Source organism: Garra rufa, chromosome 3, assembly GCF_049309525.1.
Source record: "Garra rufa chromosome 3, GarRuf1.0, whole genome shotgun sequence".
Lineage (NCBI taxonomy): Eukaryota > Metazoa > Chordata > Actinopteri > Cypriniformes > Cyprinidae > Garra > Garra rufa.
Genome location: NC_133363.1, coordinates 52653079 through 52677202, shown reverse-complemented (window position 1 = coordinate 52677202; position 24124 = coordinate 52653079). Strand labels below are relative to the sequence as shown.

Sequence of the window (24124 nt, the reverse complement as noted above, 5' to 3'; positions counted from 1 at the left end):
TGGTGAGCAGTCAACAAAATGGACGTCGGTACGCCTTTTTGATGAAATAAAAGTCCCATTCTTTGTGACTATTTACACTTTTATTATTAAAAACAATGTTGATTATTAAAAACTACATCGACTGCATGTTCTCCGCTTTGAAAAAGATATCAATTTAAAGCACTATTTAATAAAACATTTGTTTTTCCTTTTTGTGAGGAGCAAAAATATTTGAATACAAAAATAACTGCCATTTCCAAGATATAAACTGTTTCTTTTATCTTTCTCCACATTTAGAGGCAGTTTTAATAAGTTTGAGTACTTGAATTGTCATGATATTCTGCGCAGAACGACAGTGGAGTAAAAAAAACCTGTGACTGAAAGACAGGTTTAAATTCAAAATAAAAGTCAAAACAAACGTTCCTAAAATTACTCATAAATGTGACCCTGGACTACAAAACCAGTCATAAGCGTCATTTTTTAAATTATACATCATCTAAAAGCTGAATAAATAAACCTTCCCTTGATGTATAGAACAATATTTGGCCAAGATACAACTATTTGAAAATCTGAGGGTGCAAAAAAGTCAAAATATTGAGAAAATCGCCTTTAAAGTTCTTAGCATTGCATATTACTAATCAAAGACACAATTTTGACATATTTACAGTAGGAAATTTACAAAATATCTTCATGGAACATGATCTTGACTTAATATCCTAATAACTTTTGGCATTTAAAGAAAAATCAATAACTTTGACCCATACAATGTATTTTTGGCTGTTGCTACAAATATACCCGTGCTACCTAAGACTGGTTTTGTGGTCCAGGGTGATTTAGCTGATTATTGCTGCTGAAAATGGTCAATTATTGTCATGTTTTGGCCTGTACTAATTGGTCAGACCAGGAAAAAAACATTTGAAGTACTACTGCCAAAGGCTATAACAAATCAAGAAGAAGAGTGCAAAAAACTGTCTGAGGTACAAAAGGGCTAGGTTTGTGGTTGGCCAAACTGAACCAGGATTTCCAGGGCAAGAATCTTAACAACATTCGTGTTTGTTCTTATCGATTCTGTTCAGGTAAGTGAAATATTAAGCAAATATCTTAATTAATACTGCTTGTACATATCTTTACCACCTATTTCATTTTAGTTTATTAAAATAATGCACCCTTTCTAAGCCCTTCTCTATATGCTTTAGTAGCTTCCACATGTTTTTCCAATGGTTTAGACAGCATAACGTTTTCAGTAGTATATTAACTGTGCAATCCATGCTGTTGTTTACATCCGGGTAACTGACCAAACTGTGACGTAAGTGCAAACCCTCTATACCAAAGTACCCACTGTTTTATTACAGCAATTTGGTGTTAATTCTGATTAATATGGTATATTAACAAAATAGGTATTGAACAAAATGTCCTGATTCAACCTTGTGTTTTCTAAAATTAATCTCACATGAATACATACAGTAGTTAGGGCTTATTTAATAACCCCCATCCACTGCAGTGAACTGAATACAACAAAGCTACTATCAGGACCCATGGCTTTATATTTGGTTAGATAGAAAGGTCACAGAAGTATCTCAGGAGCTTGTGGTACTAACTAAATACATCTAAAGCGCTAGTACATGAAGTATAAATGCTGTAAACAATGACAATGACATTCTGTGAACATGCAGGAGCCATTTTTTAAAACATGGTAATGCAGTACTTCATAATACTATTCATGCAGTCAAAATACACAATATTCAAAACACACATATATTCAAAAAATGTGTCAAAACACCATTTGTACATCGCTGGATTACAGACAACAAGATCAAAAAGTCACAGTGAAGGATTAACTGACCAGAAATACAGTTCATGTAGTATTTTCTCCCTCAACAGTAATTCAAGTGAAGCCTTAGGTTGCAATATTAATATAAAAAGATCTTAAATCCATTTCCTGGTCACACAGAGGAGCTCAGCTCTGGCGGTTTCCAGTTAATCTGTACCTGAAACACATGTTGTGACCCATAATACTCAAGCGTCCCAGTTCCGGAATACACAGTGGATTACGCAATTTGAGGAACTGTTTGAGCAATGCTGGTATTGTTTTGCAGGTTTGAGTTTAGATGGCCATACAGTTCAAGTTTTTGCCACCTTGAGAACGTATTTATATAAAAGTTCAAACAAAAGATCCATTTATGCGTGGAGAGTGAGATTGCAGAGGAACACATCCATCTGTTTTAATATCAGCTGTGTTCATAAGGCTTAAAGACGTTTCCAAACAAATACTCTAAACAATCTGAGCTTTGTGGATATTTGGGCTATGCGGCGTGAGGAAAAGTGGTGTGTTGGCCGGGAGCAGGATGTTATTGGGTTTCGACTTGGGCCGTAGTGTGCCGTTAGTGCGCTCAAAATGACTGGATAGCGCCTCGGATATCTGAGAACTCGTCGTCTCGCTGCCGCAGTTTTCAAAACCGTCAGGCTCCAATAAACCTCGGTGGACTCCTGAATCCGTAGGACTAACAGAATCTTCTTCCTCCTCATCTGTAAGAGTCGGGTACGTGGCTACCAGGGGTGAGTTGTGCCCTCTGCTGCCTCCTCTGCTGCTTCCTCCTGACTGCGGCCTCCCCTCTGCTGGGATAATGGCGCTGCCGTTCCGAGACCGGATAATTTCAACAGCCTGTTCCATTGAATAAGAAGAGGGGTGAAGAGGAGGGAGAAGTTGGGTATCCTGTACAGCAAAATCGTAAATGGTGATTATATGCATTTTAAATGCACATTTATTTATGTTAAATGTCACCCTGGACCACAAAACCAGTCATAAGGGTCAATTTTCGGAAATTAAGATTTATACATTATCTGAAAGCTGAATAAATAAGCTTTCCATTGATGGTTTGTTAGGATAGGACAATATTTGGCCGGGATACAACTATTTGATAAACTCAAAATAATCAAAATAATAAGAAAATTGCCTTTAACGTTGTCCAAATGAAGTCCTTAGCTATACATGTTACTAATCAAAAATGAAGTTTTGATATATTTACAGTAGAAAATTTACAAAATGTCTTCATGGAACGTGATCTTTATTAAATATCCTAATGATTTTTGGCATAAAAGAAAAATCAATAATTTTGACCCATACAATGTATTGTTGGCTATTGTTACAAATATACCTGTGCAATTTATGACTGGTTTTGTAGTCCATGGTCACAAATGTGTTAGCATTACTAAACGGTTCAGAATGACTAAAGATTTAAGCCATTATTCCACTCTTTAGCTTCACACTATCCTTTAGAAATCACCATGACCCTTTTTGGTGAAAATATGCCAAAAGATCAGCATTTATTTGGAACAGAAATCTTTTCTAACATTATAAATGTCTTTACTGTCACCTTTGATCTAACAAAACAAAAAGTGTTACTGACCTCAAGCTTTCAAATGTGTTTGTATGGAACATACAAATTTCACAATAACTAACATTTAGTCACAAACTAGCTTGCTCAGAATTAATAAATGACAATATTTAGCAAGTAACATTGTCACATAAAATTGCAAACCTCGAAAAAAAGAAATAGACGATTATTTTGACCCCCTGAGCTGAATGAACACCATTTTCTTTAGAATGGTTAAGCACCTTCATTCACACTTTTTCTTGTAAAAAAAAACACAAAACTAATTTGTGGACACTTTCAACAAATTTAAAGGGACAGTGCATCCAAAAAGAAAAATTCTGTCATTAATTACTCTCCCTCATGTCGTTCCAAACCCATAAGACCTTCATTCATCTTTGGAACACGAATTATTATGCCCATTTTTACAAGATGTAAATTAAGTATTAGGTGTCCCTATAATGTGTTTAAGAAGTTTCAGCTCAAACTATTTATTATATCATTTTGAAAATGCCTGTTTTGAGTGGAAGCAGAAACAGACTGTTTTCGTGCATGTCTCTTTAAATGCAACTGAGCTGCTGCTCCCGGCCCCCCTTTTTTCAGAATAGAGCTGCCCCATTCACTGTTGCCAAGTCTGTGGTTTTCCCACGGAATTGGGCTACATTAATACTGTGGCCGCGGGTTGAAACAACCCCAATAACGGAATATTTAGGCCCTGGAATGCTAATTTCACCAGGGAAACCCAGCCAAAAAAATGTGTATTTTACCCCCCTGAATGCGATTTTTAACTGGGAAAACCCCTCAAAACTTGTTTGGGCTACTTTTGGGCTAGTTTTGAGTAGTACTTGGCCGGGGTTTGTTGTGGCAACCCTGGTGCCATTACAGCTTGTAACTTGCAAGAAAATTATGTTTGGTTTTAATTATCACGTCTACCACACTGAAAACATGCGTTTTAAAGCTATATCAGTTTAAACTTATAATATATATATATGATTTTCTGAGTGCACACACCTGAAGCACATCGTCAGAAAGCGACTGTCACGGCATGTGAGTACTAAACTAAGTTCTTTTTCACACACAAGTTAATGTTAAAAACACTTAAGTTTAAGTTACAAAAACACAGTCTGTTATGTCTGTGAAGTTGAACAGCTGGGAAATATACAACATAAACAGCACCGTAATATACAGTGCCTATGTTGCTGTTTGGGTCTACGCTGTTAATATGTCCCAAACACTAGAATAATGTCTATGGTTTTAATAAGAAGACATTTCTTACTTAAATGCTGCTTTTAAATGCTCTGTGAAAATAAACATGACAGATGAGTGTTTACGGTGTGTTTACGGCTCACTCAGGGCGAGGACTCTGCTACGGCCGTGTCGGTCAACAATCGTAGGTGGGGCTGGTAAAGTGTGTTGTCACTTTACGGATTCTGTGATCAGTAAGCTCTGAGACACGGTTTATGATTTAAAGGGATTAAAAAAAGAGGAGCGGATGGATTTTATCATTGTAGGTTCGTTTGTGTATGTGTCATTTGCATCGCTGTGTGTGAAAGCTCTTGGATTTTAACAAAATATCTTAATCTGTGTTCCAAAGATAAATGAAGGACTTACGGGTTTGGAACAACATGCGGGTGAGTAATTAATGACAGAATGTTAATTTTTGGGTGAGCTATCCCTTTAAGCTCTATTTGTGGAAAGTGGCAATACACATCAACCACACAAGCAGAGTCATGAAAACGTATCTCATACCTGTGACACGTTACTGTCCTGCTCATAAGACTCCATCATCAACCGGGTGGCTTCTCTTTCATTTCTGTCCATCTGTTTGTCTCGACCTCTTCGGGATGTGTTATAAATTGCAGGGCGACCCAGTGAGTCCACCCCTCCCAGCGTGGACCGACTATCTCTGGAGCGAGGACGATCCTGTGAAAGTAAACATTTAGGGCTTTTAATGAGTGTGTAAGAGAGGAACAAACAGAAGTTATATAATTGTGAAGACAAATAAGAATTATTTTGTGCATCATAACTGCAGAGTATGCCTGGTAAATGCATAAAAGAGTTTTTAAAAAACAGCACATGGAAAAAAAAAATACAAACCAGTGAGGAGAGACTCGTGCGTATCGTCCCTTCGACTCTTAAAGGATTATTGTCGTCCTTTTAAAAGAAGACAGAGACAGTAAAATGAGATCTACAGATATATCCTTGTGTACATAATATATACAGTTGAAAAGTAATTAGATATTTAAGCCATCTTCAAAAAATATATGAATGTCATTACATTAAATAATGCTATATCATGAGACATTTTTTAAAGCAGAATAACACAAGCAGTTCAAATAAAACATTTCATGAAATGTGTTTTGGCCACGGAATCAGCATATTAAACTGATTTATGAAGGATCATGTGACACTGAAGACTGGAGTAATGATGCTGAAAATTCAGCTTTGCCATCACAGGAATAAAATACATTTTTAAACTCTAACTCCATTTGAGGTCAAAAGTTTACATCCCCTTTTCAGAATCTGCTAAATGTGAATTGTTTTACCAAAATAAGACTGAGCATACATAATACATGCTGTTGTTTATTAAGTACTGACCTGGATAAGATATTTCACATAAAATATGTTTACATATAGTCCACAAGAGAAAATAATCGCTGAATTTATAAAATAAATTGACCCTTTTCAAAAGTTTATACACCTTTGATTCTTAATACTGTGTTGTTACCTGAATGGTCCAACCATTATTTAGTGATAGTTGTTCATGGGTCCCTTGTTTGTCCTGAACAGTTAAACTGCCTGCTGACCTTCAACCCTTTCCAACAATGACTGTATGATTTTGAAATCCATCTTTTCACACTGAGGACAACTAAAGGACTCATATGCAACTATTACAGAAGGTTCAAACGCTCACTGATGCTCCAGAAGGGAAAAAAACGATGCACTTTTGTTCAAAAACTTTTGAACAGAATTGAGATGTGTACATTTTTCTTATTTTGCCTAAATATCTTTTTTTTTTTTTGTTTATTTAGTACTGCCCTTCAGAAGCTACAAAAGATGTCTCCCAGAAGACAAAATAAGTTAAATTTACCCTGATCTTCAAATTGTTCTTTTATAAATTCAGCTATTATTTTTTGTTGTGGACTATATGTAAACATCTTTTATGTGACGTATCTTATTCAGGTCAGTACCAAATGCACTAACATGCATTTTGTATAATCCTTCTTATTTTGGTAAAATAATTCATTAGTTTGCAGATTCTGAAAGGGGGATGTAAATTTTTGACCTCAACTGTGTATTTCACTATATTATTATTTTAACTTTATTTTTGATCAAATATATGCAGCATTGGCGAACATAAGAGACTTTGTTTAAACATTTTAAAATCTTTCTGACCCCAAATTAGATTAGATGTACATATATTTACCGAGTATCTGTTGTCTGTGCTTCCTGAGTTGACTCTCCTAAATGAGGCTTGTCTTGATAGGGTGCTGATTTCCTCCCTTAAAAAAGCAAATGAGACAGAGACAAACTGAAGGACAGGTATGCAGTACAAACATTCTCACATTCAGACAAATTATGTAAATGATTCTATGTTCAGAAATAAAGAAAAATCGTACCTTTTTGCATCCAGCTCTATAGCCAGTTGTTGATTCTTGCGTTTATAGTAGCGGTTTACTGTAATTATCACTACGATAAGAGTGAGAACAATCACTGCAGCGCCACCAGCAAGAATAATCATCAGCATGTAGTTCACCGATGCACGACCCACAGACGACTCTGAAAGAAACAAGCAACAAAACTTACAAAATAGTCATACAGACTTTTTATGGTGCTTTTGTTCTTATATAGAATGACTTTATGGAAAATAACAACTAGTACATTCTGTCTAACATCTCCTTGAGATTCCACAGATAGGAAAAAACCATACAGGTTTGGAACAACACGAGGGTGAGTAAATGATGACAGAATCTTCATTTTTGGATGAGCTATTCTTTTAATTTGTTTATGAGCCACGCAATTGCATATCAGTTTCACTAGATGACAGCACTGTGCACTCCACCTTAACATGGGTGTAGGGTTTTCAGTGGTATACACACCTGCTATATTTACTTCAATCTCAGCTTTTCCAGATCCCACCGGATTGGTGGTGGTGCAGACATAAACTCCTTGATCTGCCAAGCTCAGGGGCCTGGAAAAGCTCAGCGTGCCACCGTCCACAGTCACACCCTCAGGTAGAGCGTCACCTTTCCTGTGTGAACAAAGACATATGATTCAATCCCACAATTAAAAAACAGACACAGAATCATTACACTAGGATAGTTCATAACAAATGATTTATGCTTAATTATTTACTGAACGTTGACTTAATGTCCTTGATCTGTGCCACTTCAGAAATCATTATACTATGCTGATTTTCTGCTCAGAAAACATTTCTTATTATTCTCATCAATGTTGAGAACAGCTGTGCTGCTTGATATATTTTTTCAGGGTATTTTCTTTACTGTCACCTTTGATCAATAAAATATGTCTTTGATAAATACAGGTATTTCTTAAGTGGTTACTGACCCTAAACTTTCTAACTGTACTGTGAAAACAACAGAATCAATCCACCTTATTTTTCAATGCGGACATTTTCTGCTAATGTGTTAAGACTTCCGGTTCATAAGCTGTCATATAGGGAAATAACTAAAGAATAACGAAGTGCAGTAAATGGTAAAACTGTTTGCACAACAAACCATTGTATTCATAATTAAGCTAATACATTAAAATAATATAGTAAAACACACCAGTTTGCATCAAGCCGCGTAAAACAAGCTGTTTTTTACAGCTAAAAACAGCTGGATGTGGATAAGACCGGAAGCGAGACACATTAAATTTACAAATGGCTGTGCCTGTGGATACCGTAGGATTTTGCACATAACAAATGATTTAAGATGAAGAATTTCATGAATATCAACTTCAAATTACTTTCAGCTAATCAGTTAATTTTTTCGCAAAACATCATATTGTCCATCATATTGTCAGAGTAGCAAAACTAATTTCATACGGTGCTTTAAAGCAGTAATTCCCATTTGGTTTTGCATCAAAAGCCAGCTTTTTATGTTCAACATCAAGTGACAGCACAAGAAAATCTGAAGCTAAATTTAAAAGGAAAGTTCACCCAAAAATATAAATTCTTCCAATAATTACTCCTAATCTTCAGAACACAAATTAAGATATTTTTGATTAAATCTGAGAGCTTTCTGACCCTGCATAGACAGCAATGCAACCGACATGTTCAAGGCACAGAAAGGTGGTGAGGACATTGTTAAAATAGTCCATGTGACATTAGTGGTTCAACCGTAATTTTATAAAGCTATGAGAGTACTTTTTGTGCACAAAGACAACAAAAATAACAACTATGTTAAACAGTCTTCTCTTCCATGTCAGTTTCCGCAACCATTTACAAGAGTATCACATCACATGAATGTGGTGCTGCTGACGCAGGAGCTGGCATTCTGACATAGAACGTCCATGTCTCTTAGTTTATTGTTTGTATATTCTGGTTCAAATGAGTTAGGCTTTGCAAAAAATGGCAAGTCATCATCTCTGTTGAAATCTTCAGATGTCATGTTTATGAAGACTGTTTACAGTGTACACTGTGCATCTTCTTCTGCTTGTAACACATGGCACAGTGCATCTGGGTTCTACATCAAAACATGCATTGTGGTACTCTCCCGAACACACAGCGAAGACTGACATAGAAGCAAAGAATTTGCTGAAAAAAGTTGTTATTTTTGTTCTCGTAGCTACATAACAATACGGTTGAACCACTGATGTCGCATGGACTATTTTACCTTTCTGGGCCTTGAACATGTCAGTTGCATTGCTGCCTATGCAGGGTCAGAAAGCTGGTGGACTTCATCAAAAATATCTTAATTTGTGTTCTAAAGATGAACGAAGGTCTTACAGGTTTGGAACCACGTGAGGGTGAGTAATTAATGACAGAATACGTTTTTTTGGTTGAACTAACAATTTAAATGCAATCTAGGAAGTTGTTTTGTTTACTTTGCACAATTCTTAAGAATGAGGGCTGTCAAGCAAAAGCAGATGCCAACCCATGTTGGCATCTGGCGGATTTTTAGTTCGCTTCTGCCAAGTGGAAACAATTTCATACAGGAAGCATTTCCCCCTTTTTAAAAGCTGATAAGCTTATGTCTTTTGCTAAAATCACAAATAGCCCCACTCAGTGTTCCTGTAGACAATAAGAACTTTGTCCACAGCTTATACCAGGAACTATATGTTACATGCTTTTCATACAGCATGGTGCAATTTGCATGAGGACAGTGGAAAGATTCATCGGATGACACACATAAACACGCAGGCAAATTCTCCTGACATCGCTGTCATAAACTCACTCATCTCCCCCTCACCAAGCTTTTCTCATCCCCCGCTCTCTCCCTCCGTGTGAAAATGCACTCTTGTCTGTTTGCCGCGCAAGTTGCAACACGACACCAGGCCACAGTTACTTCATTTACTTTGCATTCACACCGAGCCGCCAGAGAACAGGTTTCCCCACTCGAGGCGGAGAGGAGGAGAAAACCAGAGAATGTTTGTCTCAGGAATTGCGTGATCATCTAAATGTCCATGTCTACACCCCCTTAGTCACTCGCACTGAAAAATGCCAAGAAATAGGTGTGTGACTCTGACTAATTATTGTTCATGAATGCAAAAACAACTGTCGTGCATATCAGTGACCTCTCAGTGTCAGTATTACTTCTTGAGATTCTGCCTATCTGATAGAGCAGATTAAAATTTTACTCATGAATTTAGGCCACAGCCTTCCCGTCCACACCTAGAGATTACTCTGGCATGCTGATAGAGAAGCCAACCGAAACAGTGTTCAACTGACAAGACAGGCTTACGGGAAGATGAACAAACAAACAGATGCAGTTTTACCTCGACCAGGTGAATTTCTTAGGTTCTGGATTTCCTTGGCCGCTGCACTGCAGCGCAGCCCCTTGCATTTCAGCATACCAGCTGTCCTCGTAGCCCGATATCACTGCATTCGGAGGGTCTGTACGTGCGCATAAACACACAAATAAGATCTCACAATTAGTGTCTAATTCACTTTAAAGCCTCTTGTTTGAACTCGTGATGAACTTGCCGTTTGACCATTAAGTTTACCTGATCCTGGTCTCTAATATTGGCATTATGAGACATGCATGTTTGAATTAGCAAAATTATGTGCAATTAAATCAAATCCACATGACTTTGTTTCTTCTGTGAAACACAAGGAGATATTCTGAAATGATGTTACTTGTTTTTTCAATGCCGTCACAGAAAACGAGGACTGGAGCTTTCAAGCTTTAAAAATGACGTAAAAGCATGATAAAATAGTGCATTTTAAATAAAGGACAATAAAGTTGACTTTGACTTTGATTTTGATATTATATGCAAGTCAACATTTTGAAGTGAGGAACAGACATTAACTCCTGCACTAGATCATTGAGTCAGTGAGTTTGAAGGAGAGCCAGATCTGTTTGATTTGTGAATGAATCATTCAGATTGATTTTGTGAACCGAATGAATGGATTCATTGAAAAATTCTGACTCAAAAGCACATTCTCAGACATTAACTCTTTCATTATCTCGAGAGTTGCTATGTGACCCTGGACCACAGAACCAGTCATAAGTGTCAATTTTTCAAAATTGAGATTTATACATAATCTAAAAACTGAATAAATAAGCTTTCCATTGATGTATGGTTTGTTAGGATAGAAAAAATTAAAAAATTTGGAATCTTAGGGTGCAAAAAAAAAATGCCTTTAAAGTCATCCAAATCAAGGTCTTAGCAAAGCATATTACTAATCAAAATTTTTTTTTTATATATTTATCGTAGGAAATTTACAAAATATCTTAATATCCGTATGATTTTTGGCATAAAAGAAAAATCTATCATTTTCACCCATACATTGTATTTTTAGCTATTGCTACAAACATACCCATACTACTTAAGACTGGTTTTGTGGTCCAGGGCCACATATCCAGATTTTACATTTCAGGCTGTTCTTTACACAAAACTATATGGTTCCTGTTTGGTGTTTAAGAGCTCTAGGAATTGTGGAAAAACAACAAGAAGAACAACCAGGATATTCTTGAGAATTTTTCCATTCGAGTTCCACAGAGTTTCTAAACACATATAGGTGACTAAATGATGACTGAATTTTCATTCTGAGAGAATTGCTTTAAATTTTCCTACACTCAACCAAGGCAAAGCCATTATTATGACTGTTCATAAAGCAGTGATGAATCAGAGAAAAACAATGTTGTCACAGTATCGATAAAGACAATAAGCAGATGTCCTCATGTCATAACACATCTGAGGGAAGTTACATACATTGTGTAGACATTAAGAGGTGCAACAATGGTTTCATCACAATTAAATTTCACAAGCTGAGCAGGAAAGGAAACAGGAAAGGTGTTTTAGGTATACATGATAAAATTCACAATTGTTTTACGTGATTTCACAAATTTTAGATTTGAGATTCACAAACATTCTGAGTCACATCCAGGCAGTGACGTATAAAACTTCATGCGGCGCTATTAAAACTTGTGGCGCAATAGTAGATCAATCATAATGACGACATTGAAATTATTTTGAAGAGAATGTACTTTGGCAGCTTGCGTGTGTACAACCTGGCAAGTGTTTTGACATCAAAAGACATCAAAGTGATTCTTAAGGATTGCCTAAATGAATTATAGAGCAACAATGATTACACTATTATATAAAAAGTGTTTGCGAAAACTTTGATAAACAATTTAAGAAATGTCTGTATTCTATGTATTTTAAACTATAATACTACACTCTAAAAATGCTGGGTTATTTCTTTCTACTCAACCACAGGGATGAGCCTGTCAGGTCGTTTTTTCAGTGTTAGGTAGTTTTTGTGTTACTCCTCCCCCTTCACAGTTTTACTTTTAAATGTTACATTTTTGACAGTTTGTCTTATATTTTTTCAGGGGTGTTCTTGCTGTAACTGTTCACCTTTTAGAGATTACTGTTGCTTCTTGTAACTCTGTGTGTGATTTCTAATTCCAACCTAGTAATTTGGAAACAACAGTTAAGTTAAATAAAACAACCTAGCATTTTTGGTCAAACATTTATCCCAACCCACTATAATAACCCAGCACGTGTTATGTCCAACATTTATCCAGCGCTGGATTGCCAAACAACCCAGAAATGGTTGTTTTTACCCCAGCATGTTTTCAAAGTGTACAAAATAAGAGTTAACGAAAATTAAAGACATATAATTGCTCCTCACACTAGTTTTTAGTAGTGAAAAGGTAATAATAAAACACTATTATTACTATAATGTATATTTTGTATTTATTTTTTAATAAAATAATAATTAATTCATTTAATGCCCTGTTTGAACAGAATGATTTTTTTATGTATACTATACCAGTCAAAAGTTTTTGAACAGTAAGATTTTTAATGTTTTGTAAAGAAGTCTCTTCTGCTCAGCAAGTACAGTGAAAACAGTAACATTTTGAAATATTTTTACTATTTAAAATAATTGTTTTCTATTTGAATATATTTTAACATCTAATTTATTCCTGTGATCAAAGCTTTACATTTTCAGCGTCATTATTCCAGTCTTCTGCGTCACATGATCCTTCGGAAATCATTCTAATATGCTGGTTTGCTGTTCAAGAAACATTATTATTATCATCAATATTTTAAACACTTGAGTTAATTTTTTTCAAGAGTCTCTGATGAACAGAAAGATCCAAAGATCAGCATCCATCTGAAATAAAAGCTTTTTTTTAACATTAAACACTATCCCATTCAAAAGCTTGGAGTCAGTATAATTTATTATACTGGGAAATAAATTATATAAATTAATACTTTTATTTAGCAAGGATGCTTTAAAATGATCAGGAGTGATAATAAAGCCATTTATAATGTTACAAAAGATTGCACTTTTAGATAAATGCTGTTCTTCTGAACTTTCTGTTCTTTAAAAAAAAACCTGAAAAATTATACTCCGTAGTTTTCAACATAATAAATGTATTTAGAGCAGCAAATCAGAATATTAGAATGGTTTCTGAAAGACCGTGTGATGGAGTAATGATGCAAAAAATTCAGCTTTGAAATCACAGGAATAAATGTATTTTAAAATATATTAAAATAGAAAACAGTTATTTTAAATAGCAAAAATTTATCAAAGTTTTACTGTTTTTGCTGTACTCCGGATCAAATAAACTTAGGCTTGGTGAGCAGAAGTGACTTTCTGTTCAAAAACTTTCGACTGGTAGTGTAGTGATAAGAATTCAAAGGAAAAAAGAATGTCACAAAAATTATGACCCAGACATTTCTGATATACATTTATAATAAGTGAAGAAGATCAAGGCTTACAGTGTACTTCAAGCCTATTGTGGATCCTCTCTGGGCCTTTTTGCGATGGATGCCAGACCAGACAGTCCAGCTTCTGGCCGTTCATGTTACGGAGAGGGTGGAGAGAAAACTGGATGGAGGCCACCTCACCATCTGAGCTACGGTTCTGACTCTGACCTGCAAGCTCCGTGTCCCAGGAGAGGCCTGCCATTGGTTTGGCCACCGAACGGCATATAGCGGCCGGACGGAATGACTGGCCCTCAACCAGAACGAACGGCTTCAGGGAGGTAATGGGTTTGGCTGTGGAAATGAAATGACAAACATATGACAAATGGAAAATAAAAAGATAATAAATAGGTTTTAAACTTTACAATCAAGTACTGACAATACAAATCACCTTTTATAAAAAAAAATGTGTGTAAATGATTTAAACAAAATGGTAGATATTTCACCATTGTCTTATTTTCTAAAGCGTGAAATGGATTTCACTGTTGGCTTTCCTGTTTCTAACAGTCTGCTTCATTCACGATACTTCTAAAGGAGAAAGCAGCCACTATTATATACATTGCAATCGCTGTAACAATGAACACTGTCAGGTTAATACGTCCATCATCTGTCCCATTGACGCAGACAATGCTGTTGTGTTATTCTAAGAACAATACCTGTATATATCAGAGCAGTGCTAGTTTTGTGGTTAACGGGTTTTCTCTGCATATGAATGAGACGTTGAATGAATGACAATGGTAATGTTAAAAAAATCAAAGGCTTCAATTATGCTTATCCTGTATCACTGAGGGCTAGATCCTTTCACTAACTACTCAAGTCACTGCATATACACCGCCGCTCAAAAGTTTGGGATCTGTAAGATTTTTAATGGTTTTTATTTGATCAAAAATACAGAAAAAAACTGTAATTTAAAATAACTCTTTTCTATGCGAATATATTTTAAAATGTAATTTATTCCTGTGACACAAAGCTACATTTTCAGCATTATTACTCCAGTCTTCAGTGTCACATGATCCCTCAGAAATCATTCTAAAATGCTGATTTATATCAATGTTAAAAACAGTTGTACAATTTAAAATTGTTTCAAGATTCTTTGATCAATAAAAGGTTGAAAAGAACAGCATTTATTTAAAATAGAAATTTTTATTCTTTCTTTTTTGAGAAAGAAAAGAAATTAATACTTTTATTAACCAAAAACGTGCTAAATTGATTAAAAAGTCATAGGATAGATTTACATTGTTAGAAAAGATTTATATTTTGAAAAAATGCTGTTCTTTTTAACTTGTTATTCATCAACGAATCCTGAAAACAAGAATCACAGGTTCCAAAAAAATATTTGGCAGCACAACTGTTTCCAACATTAATAATGCTAATAATAAATCAGCTATTAGAATAATTTCTGAAGGATCATGTGACAGTTAAGACTGGAGTAGCAGCTGATGAAAATTCAGCTTGGCATCACAGGAATAAATTATATTTTGAGGTATATTGAAATAAAAAAAACATTATTTTATACTGTAATAACATTTTGCAATATTACTCTTTTTTGTAGTTTTGGTCAAATAAATGCAGTCTTGATGAGCATAAGAGACTTCTTTAAAAAACATTACAAGTCTTACTGATCTCAAACATTTGAGCAGCAGTGTATTTAAGACTCAATATTTCTGTTTATTTTTTATTTGTTACAGTTTTTGAGACTCACAAAAGCCCTGAAATATATTTTCCCCTCCCACTTTCCCCTCATAATACTTTCATGAAAAAGTTTTGCGAGCCAATGCAAAGTTTCACATGGGAACACAAATGTTAAGAGACTGTTGCTGCAGTCTGTGGGCAGGTTTTAGTCAGACAACCTTTTCCTGTTTAAGTTAGCAGTTCATTACCAAAACTAGATATAGGGTTGAAAAGAATGTGTGCTTCAAAATCAAAAGAGGTGCCAATATATAAAATGTGAACAGTGACACAAAGTTTTGTATGACAAAAGTTTGTCCATGTAATCATGATTAATGTACTCACTCCACACTGTGATATAAATCTCTGTCTCAAAGTTTCCAGCAGGGAAGGTGGCGACTTTGCAGATATATTTGCCCTCGTCTGCAGAACGTGTGCCCATTAAAATCAGAGAAGAGTCTGATATTGGGTCGCTGGTCGCAAATCGAACACGCCCTGAGTATTTAGGGTTTTCTGGTAAAAAGAAACAGAATGAAATGTGACATGTGATAGTAAGACTTTGTTTCTGGCCTTTTTTGTGAAGCATACAAAAAAGAATGAATGACTTGTTTCTCAAAGAAATGCACTTATGGATTCTGCATGAAACATTCTTTGCATGTTTCGTTACAAAAGAACTGAAAAAAACATCTGCTTAATGATTCAGTGTTAATGAATGCAAGATGAGTACAGAAACGAAAGGAGTACTAGTCACATTACCAGATTCAAGAAAAAGTCAACAATCAGATTAAACTCCGCAGAACTGATAACATTTTTGAAATGACTGAGTACACTTTTAAGGTGAGACACTGCAGGCAAAAACGTCAAGTTTGAGGCTTTCTGGGTTTTCATAAAGTGTTTTTTTCAGACGTGGAAAGAAAACATCTAAAAAACACTGTTAAGTGTTTCTTTTATAGCACTGTATCTATTTGTGTCAATACTTTCAAATACAATAGATATTTTTAAAGGCTGTTTTCTCAAAATGAGTTTTTTCTTCTACATTGAGCCATAAATCTCCACTTCAGTAGCACTTACACACACCAAACTTAACTATTTTATTTCTGTCTATATCCTGAAGGTTTTTACAGAGGGGTTTGTTCATATATAATTTGCTTGATTTTATACAACATTTTATTCCCCCCAAAAATGGTAAAAAAATATAGTGTTTGCTGTTTTTTTCTGAATTATGTTACTAAATGAGATACCCAAAATCCCCTCTGTAAAAATATTAGACTCTAATATGTCAAAAAAATGAAACAAGAGTTTTGAAACTGACTTCATCCAGTGTTTAGATTTTTGTTCTAGAAAGTTACGCAAATTAGCGCATAATTCATTTAATAATACCTCATTCGCATATTTAAACCTAACATTTTAGAAAACTTGTAATACAAAAAATGTTTGCTATTATCAAAGTAATTAACCAACTTGGTAAGTAAGGTGATAACTATTAGTTGTTGTTTTTTTTTACACTGTTCACTTGAAGTGTCTTGCCTTAATAATAAAGGTTTTTTTTGCATCAATGGTTCTATGAAGAACTTTAAACATCCATGGAGGCTTTCAAATGACGAAAAGGTTCTTTATAGTCAAAAAAGGTGCTTTAGATTTTTCAAATATTCTTCAAAATGGTTCTTTTAGGAACTGTTCACTGAAAGGTTCTTTCTTCTATGGCATCACTGCAAAAACGCCATTTTGGAACCTTATATATATATATATATATTAGTGGTGGGCCGTTATCGGCGTTAACGTGCTGCGTTAACGTGAAACTCTTATCGCGCGATAAAAAAAATATCGCCGTTAATCTATTCTCAAATTTGGGTTGGGAGCTGGGTCTAAACTACGCAAGCTATGATGACTTTCACCTTGATAGTTTAACGCGGATGTATACCGAAGACTGTAGTAGAATATGGTCGCGCGTTTAAGTCTCCTCCGCCAAAACACAGACGGGATCGCGTCATCCTCCATTCATAAAAAACGAATCTACTATAGCGAAATGCCACGTAAATTCGTCGTTTTTTGGATTCATAAATCAAATGTTGGTCAGTCACTTAATTCAAATCGCGATATGGACTAGTGTATGTGAAAACTGAAATGCAAAAAGACCGTTTTAATATGAATCCGATATGTTCCGTTTGCCTAGCTGTATGTATGCATTGCGGAGACGCGCTTTTACTACACGCATACTGAAACCCACGTGACGCTCCCGGTAATTTTTGGCATTTGCATCTCACATGAACAGATAAACTCAATCTCCCAAACTGCTGTGAGTGTCACTTATACCGTTTCATTTGAGAAAACTAGCATCATATCATACTGTATGACACAGAAACTTCTCGGCAACCTGTCAAAATAAAAGTACGGTGTAACATGTAATGGGCTGGGTAGGTGTTGACGTTAAAAAAAAACACAATCTAATAGGTAGAAAAAATAATTTCATTGTTAGTTAGTTAGTAAACACAAGTACATCTAATTGAACATAATTTATTTTCATCAACAAATTATCATAGAACAGCTTCATGAGCTTTATGATCCATTCTCAAAGACTTTAAGTCATTATTTGGGTAGCACACATATTCTGAATGCCTTCAGCAGAATTCAAATTAGCCATTTTAATCTAGATTAATCTAGATTAATTCCAAAATTTAATCTAGATTAATCTAGATTAAAAAAATTAATCTATGCCCACCCCTAATATATATATATATATATATATATATATATATAGAGAGAGAGAGAGAGAGAGAGAGAGAGAGAGAGAGAGAGAGGGAGAGGGGGGGGTACTGCTAGATAGGTCTACACTGAAAAAAGTATAGGATTTACTTTCAAACAACTGTCGCTCAGAAATTGTGATAAAACTTCAAAGTAATTACAAAGAAATGGAAAGTAACACTTTGAATTAAACATGAAATTTTGAAGTCCAAATAAATTTTTTAAGTAGTCCACTGTTCACAGAGTACGATTTTTGGAAAATTTTGTTGTCATACCATTGAACACACTGATGCATCAACATACCCATGGCAATAACAATGCAAAAATGTGTTTTGGAAATCTTTTCTTTGGTGATAACAATATTAGTAAAATGAAAGAACATATTAATGACATTCTAAAAAATGTGTAACAATTTAAGTTTTGATATCTGTGAAGTAAAAGACAGAAAAAAGTTGGTTATTACCTGTCTGGCCTTCACTGAAATGAGCAGTGATAATCTGTTCTTCAGCTCCATTTGTGTACTCTCGAATCCACATCACCTGCACCACTTTAATCTCACTGTTCGATACATCGAATCGACAGGGTAACCGCGTTTCCTCCTCTGCCAAAGAGTGCTGAGACCAAGGGGACTCAGGGGGCTCTAGAAAATGTTTTTGTTCTCCACTTACACAGGCTGCTGAAAGACACAAAGGGAGAGATAATGGATTTAATCAAATAAAGTAATAACCAACTCAAGATGTTTTTTAAAATAAATTCTATTGGATGAGCGAGAAGAGTGTTGGGGATTGTATTAATGAGCATTAATTATTTGTTAAATATTATTATTTTAGATTGATTAAATGCAGTAAAGGAATTTGCTTGTTTCTTCGTCAGAACAGATTTGGAGAAATTTAGCATTACATCACTTGCTCACCAACGGAATGAATGGGTGCCGTCAGAGTGAGAGTCCAAATAGCTAGAATATAATCCACAAGTAATCCAAACGGCTCCAATCTATCAATTAAGGTTTTGTGAAGTGAAAAGCTGCATCTAAACTCATCATTACGGTGTTTTAACTTCAAACTGTTGCTTCCAGCTAAAATAACAATTCTTTAGCCATAATATTATCTTCTTCAATGTCATCTAGTCTGAATCAGGAGAGAAATGTGCACAGATCAAGAACTGTTTACAAGCAAAACGATTCGGAAACAGTTCTAAACAAATACAGTATGCATGTGGATTATTGCGTTGTTTTGGACTCTCATTCCGACGGCACCCATTCACTGCAGAGGATCCATTGGCGAGCCAGTGATATAATGCTAAAATTCTTCAAGTCTGTTCCAATGAAGAAACAAACTCAACATCTTGGCCAAAAACATCACCGAATTAGTCGTGCACTGTAAAACTATGTAGAACTATTAAAACTACTTGTTCCACCATTGCACAATACTTTTTTCACCACAGAATTCACCACAGGATGTTCCTTATAGTGATCATAGCTGTGGCATCACAAACTGAATAGCAAGATAATTATAAATAATAATAATAAATTCTAGGCCATCCCATGAATATATATCATACAGCCTAATGCACCTCAAGCAGTGCTTTAAAAAAAATTAGAAACATCACCTGTATGAAATATACCTGCAGTAAAAGAAAAGTTGGGCCACATTGACTGAGGTCATCTGTTACCTTCAGTACGATGGTAACACGAACCTTTCATTTTTCATCAAGTCTATTGAACTGGCACGGAGAACAGAGGGGCAAAGCAGACATGGGAATCGATACGGATAACAAAATAAAAGAATGGAAGAGGGGTAAGAGACAAACAGGTGTCTGGAAAGAGCGTTTGTGGACGAGAGTTAGATATGCTGCTCAACTAGTTATATGTCTCAGGGCTAATTACTTTTGGGAGGCAGACGAGCATAAGCAAACATGCCAATTTAAAGTGCATGCATGCAAAACTATTGAATTTACAGTTAAACACCAAAATCAAAATATATTTTATTTAAATGATGAAAAAAACATACATTGCATAAATAAAATGCAAGTTGTAATTTGCACTTTCACCCACAATTATAATATACTACGAAAAAAACATGAATAAGAAACACATTACTTTTTATTGTTGCAGAAATTAGTCATAACTATTAACTGTGCACTTAATAGAGCTCTCTGCCTGGACAAACCAAGTGTTAAGCACTCTTCAAGTGCTTTGGGATCACAGTTCAGGGCAGTGATTTGGCTGTAATCCCGTAATTTTCTTTAGTTTCTCAATCACTCTATTTCTAGATTGAACTTTATGACAGTAACCCAGATCCTGACCATTAAGCCACAGCAGTCAGTTGTCCAGTTTGCAAAGACCAGAGGATTACATCAAGGAACCGTAAAGACAAGCCTTTTAGACATAAGCTTGTTGACAAATTTCTGGCATCGATCCTCTGTCGCTTTGTCACACAGCATGATTTATCTCAGTATGACAAGTTCCTGAGTCAACTTCCTTAAGGACTGTTATTTGTTTCCCAATCCTACACCCCTAAAATCAGCGGACAATTATTGAAAAAAAAATAAGCCTAATTAGTTTGACTAATATTTTTACTTATATTCACACTTTTTAGCTTAATATATAATTGGTGCTTTCATTTTATACACTGCCTTGGAAACATTTTTTCTCAGAAATTGCTGTACTTTATTTCTATGCTACATATTTCTAATTTGATGGATTTCTGAAGAATAACAACTGTAATATAAGTTGCATAACAATGTATTTTTTGGAAAATTAGCTTTATTTTTTATCTTAACAGTCAAATATTCTCTAGCAACCATCTAGATCACAAAATAATTAAGCATTTAGCATTAAAACAACAACAACAATATAGATTGCTCGTGTTGTTGTAGGCTATAATTACATTTTAGTTATTCTGGTGTCAAAATCAGATGTAGAACAATTAAGAACAGTTTGGAGTGGTTGGGGTGTCTGAAAATAATGACGAAATTGATCATAAAAACAGTCTCAAATGTCATAAATGCGTATGAATTTTCATTGTTATTTGCAGTTCAATGTAACCCTGCACAAAACCAGTCATAAGGGTCAATTCATTCATCTGAAAGCTGAATAAATAAGCTTTCCACTGATGTATGGTTTGTTATGATAGGATATTTGGCTGAGATACAACTATTTGAAAATCTGTGGGTGCAAAAAAAAAAAAAAACATCTAAACACTGAGAAAATCGCCTTTAAAGTTGTCTAAATGAAGTTCTTTGCAATGCATATTACTACTAAAAATTAAGTTTTGATATATTCATTTCAATTTACAAAATATCTTTACTTAATATCCTAATGATTTTTGTCATAAAAGAAAAATCGATCATTTGAACCCATACAATGTATTTTTGGCTATCCTTGCTACTTACACCTGTTTTTGTGGTCCAGGGTCACATATATATCCAGTGTTAGGAAAATAAATCATAATCTTATAACATCAATAGGACTGCCTGTTTAGAGAAACTTACCTTTAAGCATTATAATAATGACATGCATGGCCTTTAGAAACATTTTCAGTCTCAAAACTGAAAATAGCTGGTTGACTGGATTGTTGTTGAAGGCCATAACCTTAAACCTGACCCTAAACTCTATGGTGCTATATCAAACTGTAGGAATGTTGTTCTTGGATCAGCAGAGGATGTTGATGCTGCAAAATGCCATAAAGTATATAAATCATATTACATCATGTACTCGGAACCACTGACCCTGCATTAACACACAACTCTATGAATAGCTCAATCACCGGCAAAAATACTAAAAAATGCAAGTTACGTTGACACCACCCTCAAAATCATCACACCCTTATTCTCACAACTTCATCAAGCCATAAAACACTCCTTAAGACGCATAAGACACAGTGTGTGTGTGTGTGTGTGTGTGTGTGTGTGTGTGTGTGAGAGAGAGAGAGAGCAGGGAGCGCCTTGTCTGTCACACTGAATCACACTCAGTTTGTCATCAGAACCAGTTCTTCCAGTAATATCAGACAACCGTAAACGTGTTGTGAAGCCCTTTTCCCAAACGTTAAACCCCAAATCCTGCAACGCTTTTTAAATGTTTCCAATTACACTAGGAATGTATTTATTCTACATTAAACGGCTCACCTGAGTTCCAGATGATCAACGCAGCAAGAATATATGAAACTGTCTTCATCGTCCACCAGTTCAGACTTTCAGCTGAGCCCAAGTTATCAGTTTGGCGATCTCAGTGCGATGCTCATTATTAATATACCAAAACAGTGTCCATCTTCAGAGCTAGTTGTATTCCCAATCAATCCAATCGATTATAGATGTCAGTCAGAGATGGTGGAGAAGAGGTGACTCCCATAGGCTATTGAGAAGATCAGATGGTGGAGATCCAGCGCAGAAAAAAAACGAAATCACTTTGCGTTCACAATCAACATCTAAGTTGATTCAGTTGAAGCACAAAAATTAAATAATATCAATCAATCAATGAAATGTTTATGGATTATATCCATAAAAGTGAACGTTTCTCCATGCGTAAATCCTCAAGGAGCGCACAAAAGTTTTACTCCAGACTTAGACGTTTTCGTATTCTTTTAGGACCTACGACATGCTGAGAAAAAACAAAGTGTTTCCATGATTCCTCTCACGTTCGCTGCGGAATTAAGTGAAAATGTTCTGAGAGAAGAAAATTCTTAGAGACACCTGTTGGAAAAGGCAGTTCTCCATTGCGCAGTCGCATGCATGTTTATACGCGCTGTGACCGAACTCAACCTACCAGTTTTTAATCCGGGTGTTTCTTCCCAATCTGATGATTCAATCTAGCTACTTGTTTAATATTCTGTAATTGCTTAATCGTTTGAGATCTTTAATGGTCGTGTTCACTTGAACAGTTTTTTTATGGCATAATGTTTTTGTGAAAGAAAAAAAAAAAAAGAAGACACCAGTGACTTGCTATTTCCACTGGAAAACGGAAAACAAAAAAGCAAACGAACATGGAATGCTAAAGAAAGTTGTGAAGGAATCCTATTCTAATTTCTTTTCAAATTTAGAATTAGTCTTAAATGTATTAAAGTTCTTTCAGAACATATAGTTTTCATTTATATTTGACTTATGATCTTTAAAAAATATCTTCAAAGAACTTTTAGAATTAAAAATAAATAAATAACAAAAATAAAAAGTTTTATCCATTTTGTGATTTGCTTTTGCCGTCCAGACATTATTCCAAAACAAACAGTGTCCTGTTTAAGACTTCCCAATATCCATAAAGATCTTGCTGGATAAACTACAAAACAATGCATTTGATTCATTTTTGCACGCGTGGTGACATAATTAGCATGTTTATGAAAACTACATAAATCTACCAGATGTATTGTAGGCCTATCTGGTTGCATTCTTGGCCTAAAGGGAAAGAGAGCACCAAAAACTGTAAACCTGTTCTCCCTCCTGAAAACAGTTAAAGCCTCCGGCACTTTTACCGAGTTCAACGGAATAGTGTTCCAAACGTGAATTTAAGCTGAAAAAGACAGTTATTCACCATGGCGAAAGCTCTCACTGTGACTCGCATTTCTGTCTATGAACTTAAGTACTCTGAATGTACACAAATTTTATTAATGTTGAGTCTTTAATTTTACTTTATTTGGAGGAAAATTAATATTTATAAAAACAGTATGTGATGCTGTGCTAATATTGTGAGACAGCCAATTATGGACTTTGAAAAACTAAAATATCCAAAGGGAAGAAAACAATCATTTGAAAAGACAATTGAGTTATATTGTGAATATATTTATGGAGATAAAACTGAACTGAATTGAGAATAGAAAGAGATATTTCTTTTTAAACTTCATTATGCCTTTTTTCTGTTAATTTAATCAAACTAGTATTTAACTTTTTTTATGAAACTGGGTGTAGGTGTATAGTGACATCTAATGGACAATTTGGGTAGTTTTCAAATACAATGTAAAACTTCATAAACAGAAGGATGTTTACAC

At 35.1% G+C, this 24124-nt stretch overlaps 1 protein-coding gene across 3 annotated transcripts; it reads right to left on the bottom strand.

The window, feature by feature from the left end:
* Positions 1-58: 58 nt before the first annotated feature.
* nectin4a (nectin cell adhesion molecule 4a) lies at positions 59-22846 on the bottom strand. Of its 3 annotated transcripts, none has more exons than XM_073837310.1 (11): positions 22275-22846; positions 18613-18822; positions 15753-15920; positions 13755-14033; positions 10293-10410; positions 7451-7602; positions 6971-7130; positions 6778-6853; positions 5448-5504; positions 5100-5273; positions 59-2692 (listed from the first exon to the last, which is right to left on the bottom strand). In XM_073837310.1, the coding sequence occupies exons 1-11, from the start codon at positions 22321-22323 to the stop codon at positions 2252-2254; spliced, it is 1884 nt and encodes a 627-aa protein (XP_073693411.1). In that variant the 5' UTR covers positions 22324-22846; the 3' UTR covers positions 59-2251. The 3 variants fall into 3 exon arrangements, with proteins under 3 accessions (XP_073693411.1, XP_073693410.1, XP_073693412.1); XM_073837309.1 differs by having other exon boundaries at positions 18613-18825; positions 22275-22845; XM_073837311.1 differs by having other exon boundaries at positions 59-2641; positions 18613-18825; positions 22275-22845.
* Between the last annotated feature and the right edge of the window lie 1278 nt (positions 22847-24124).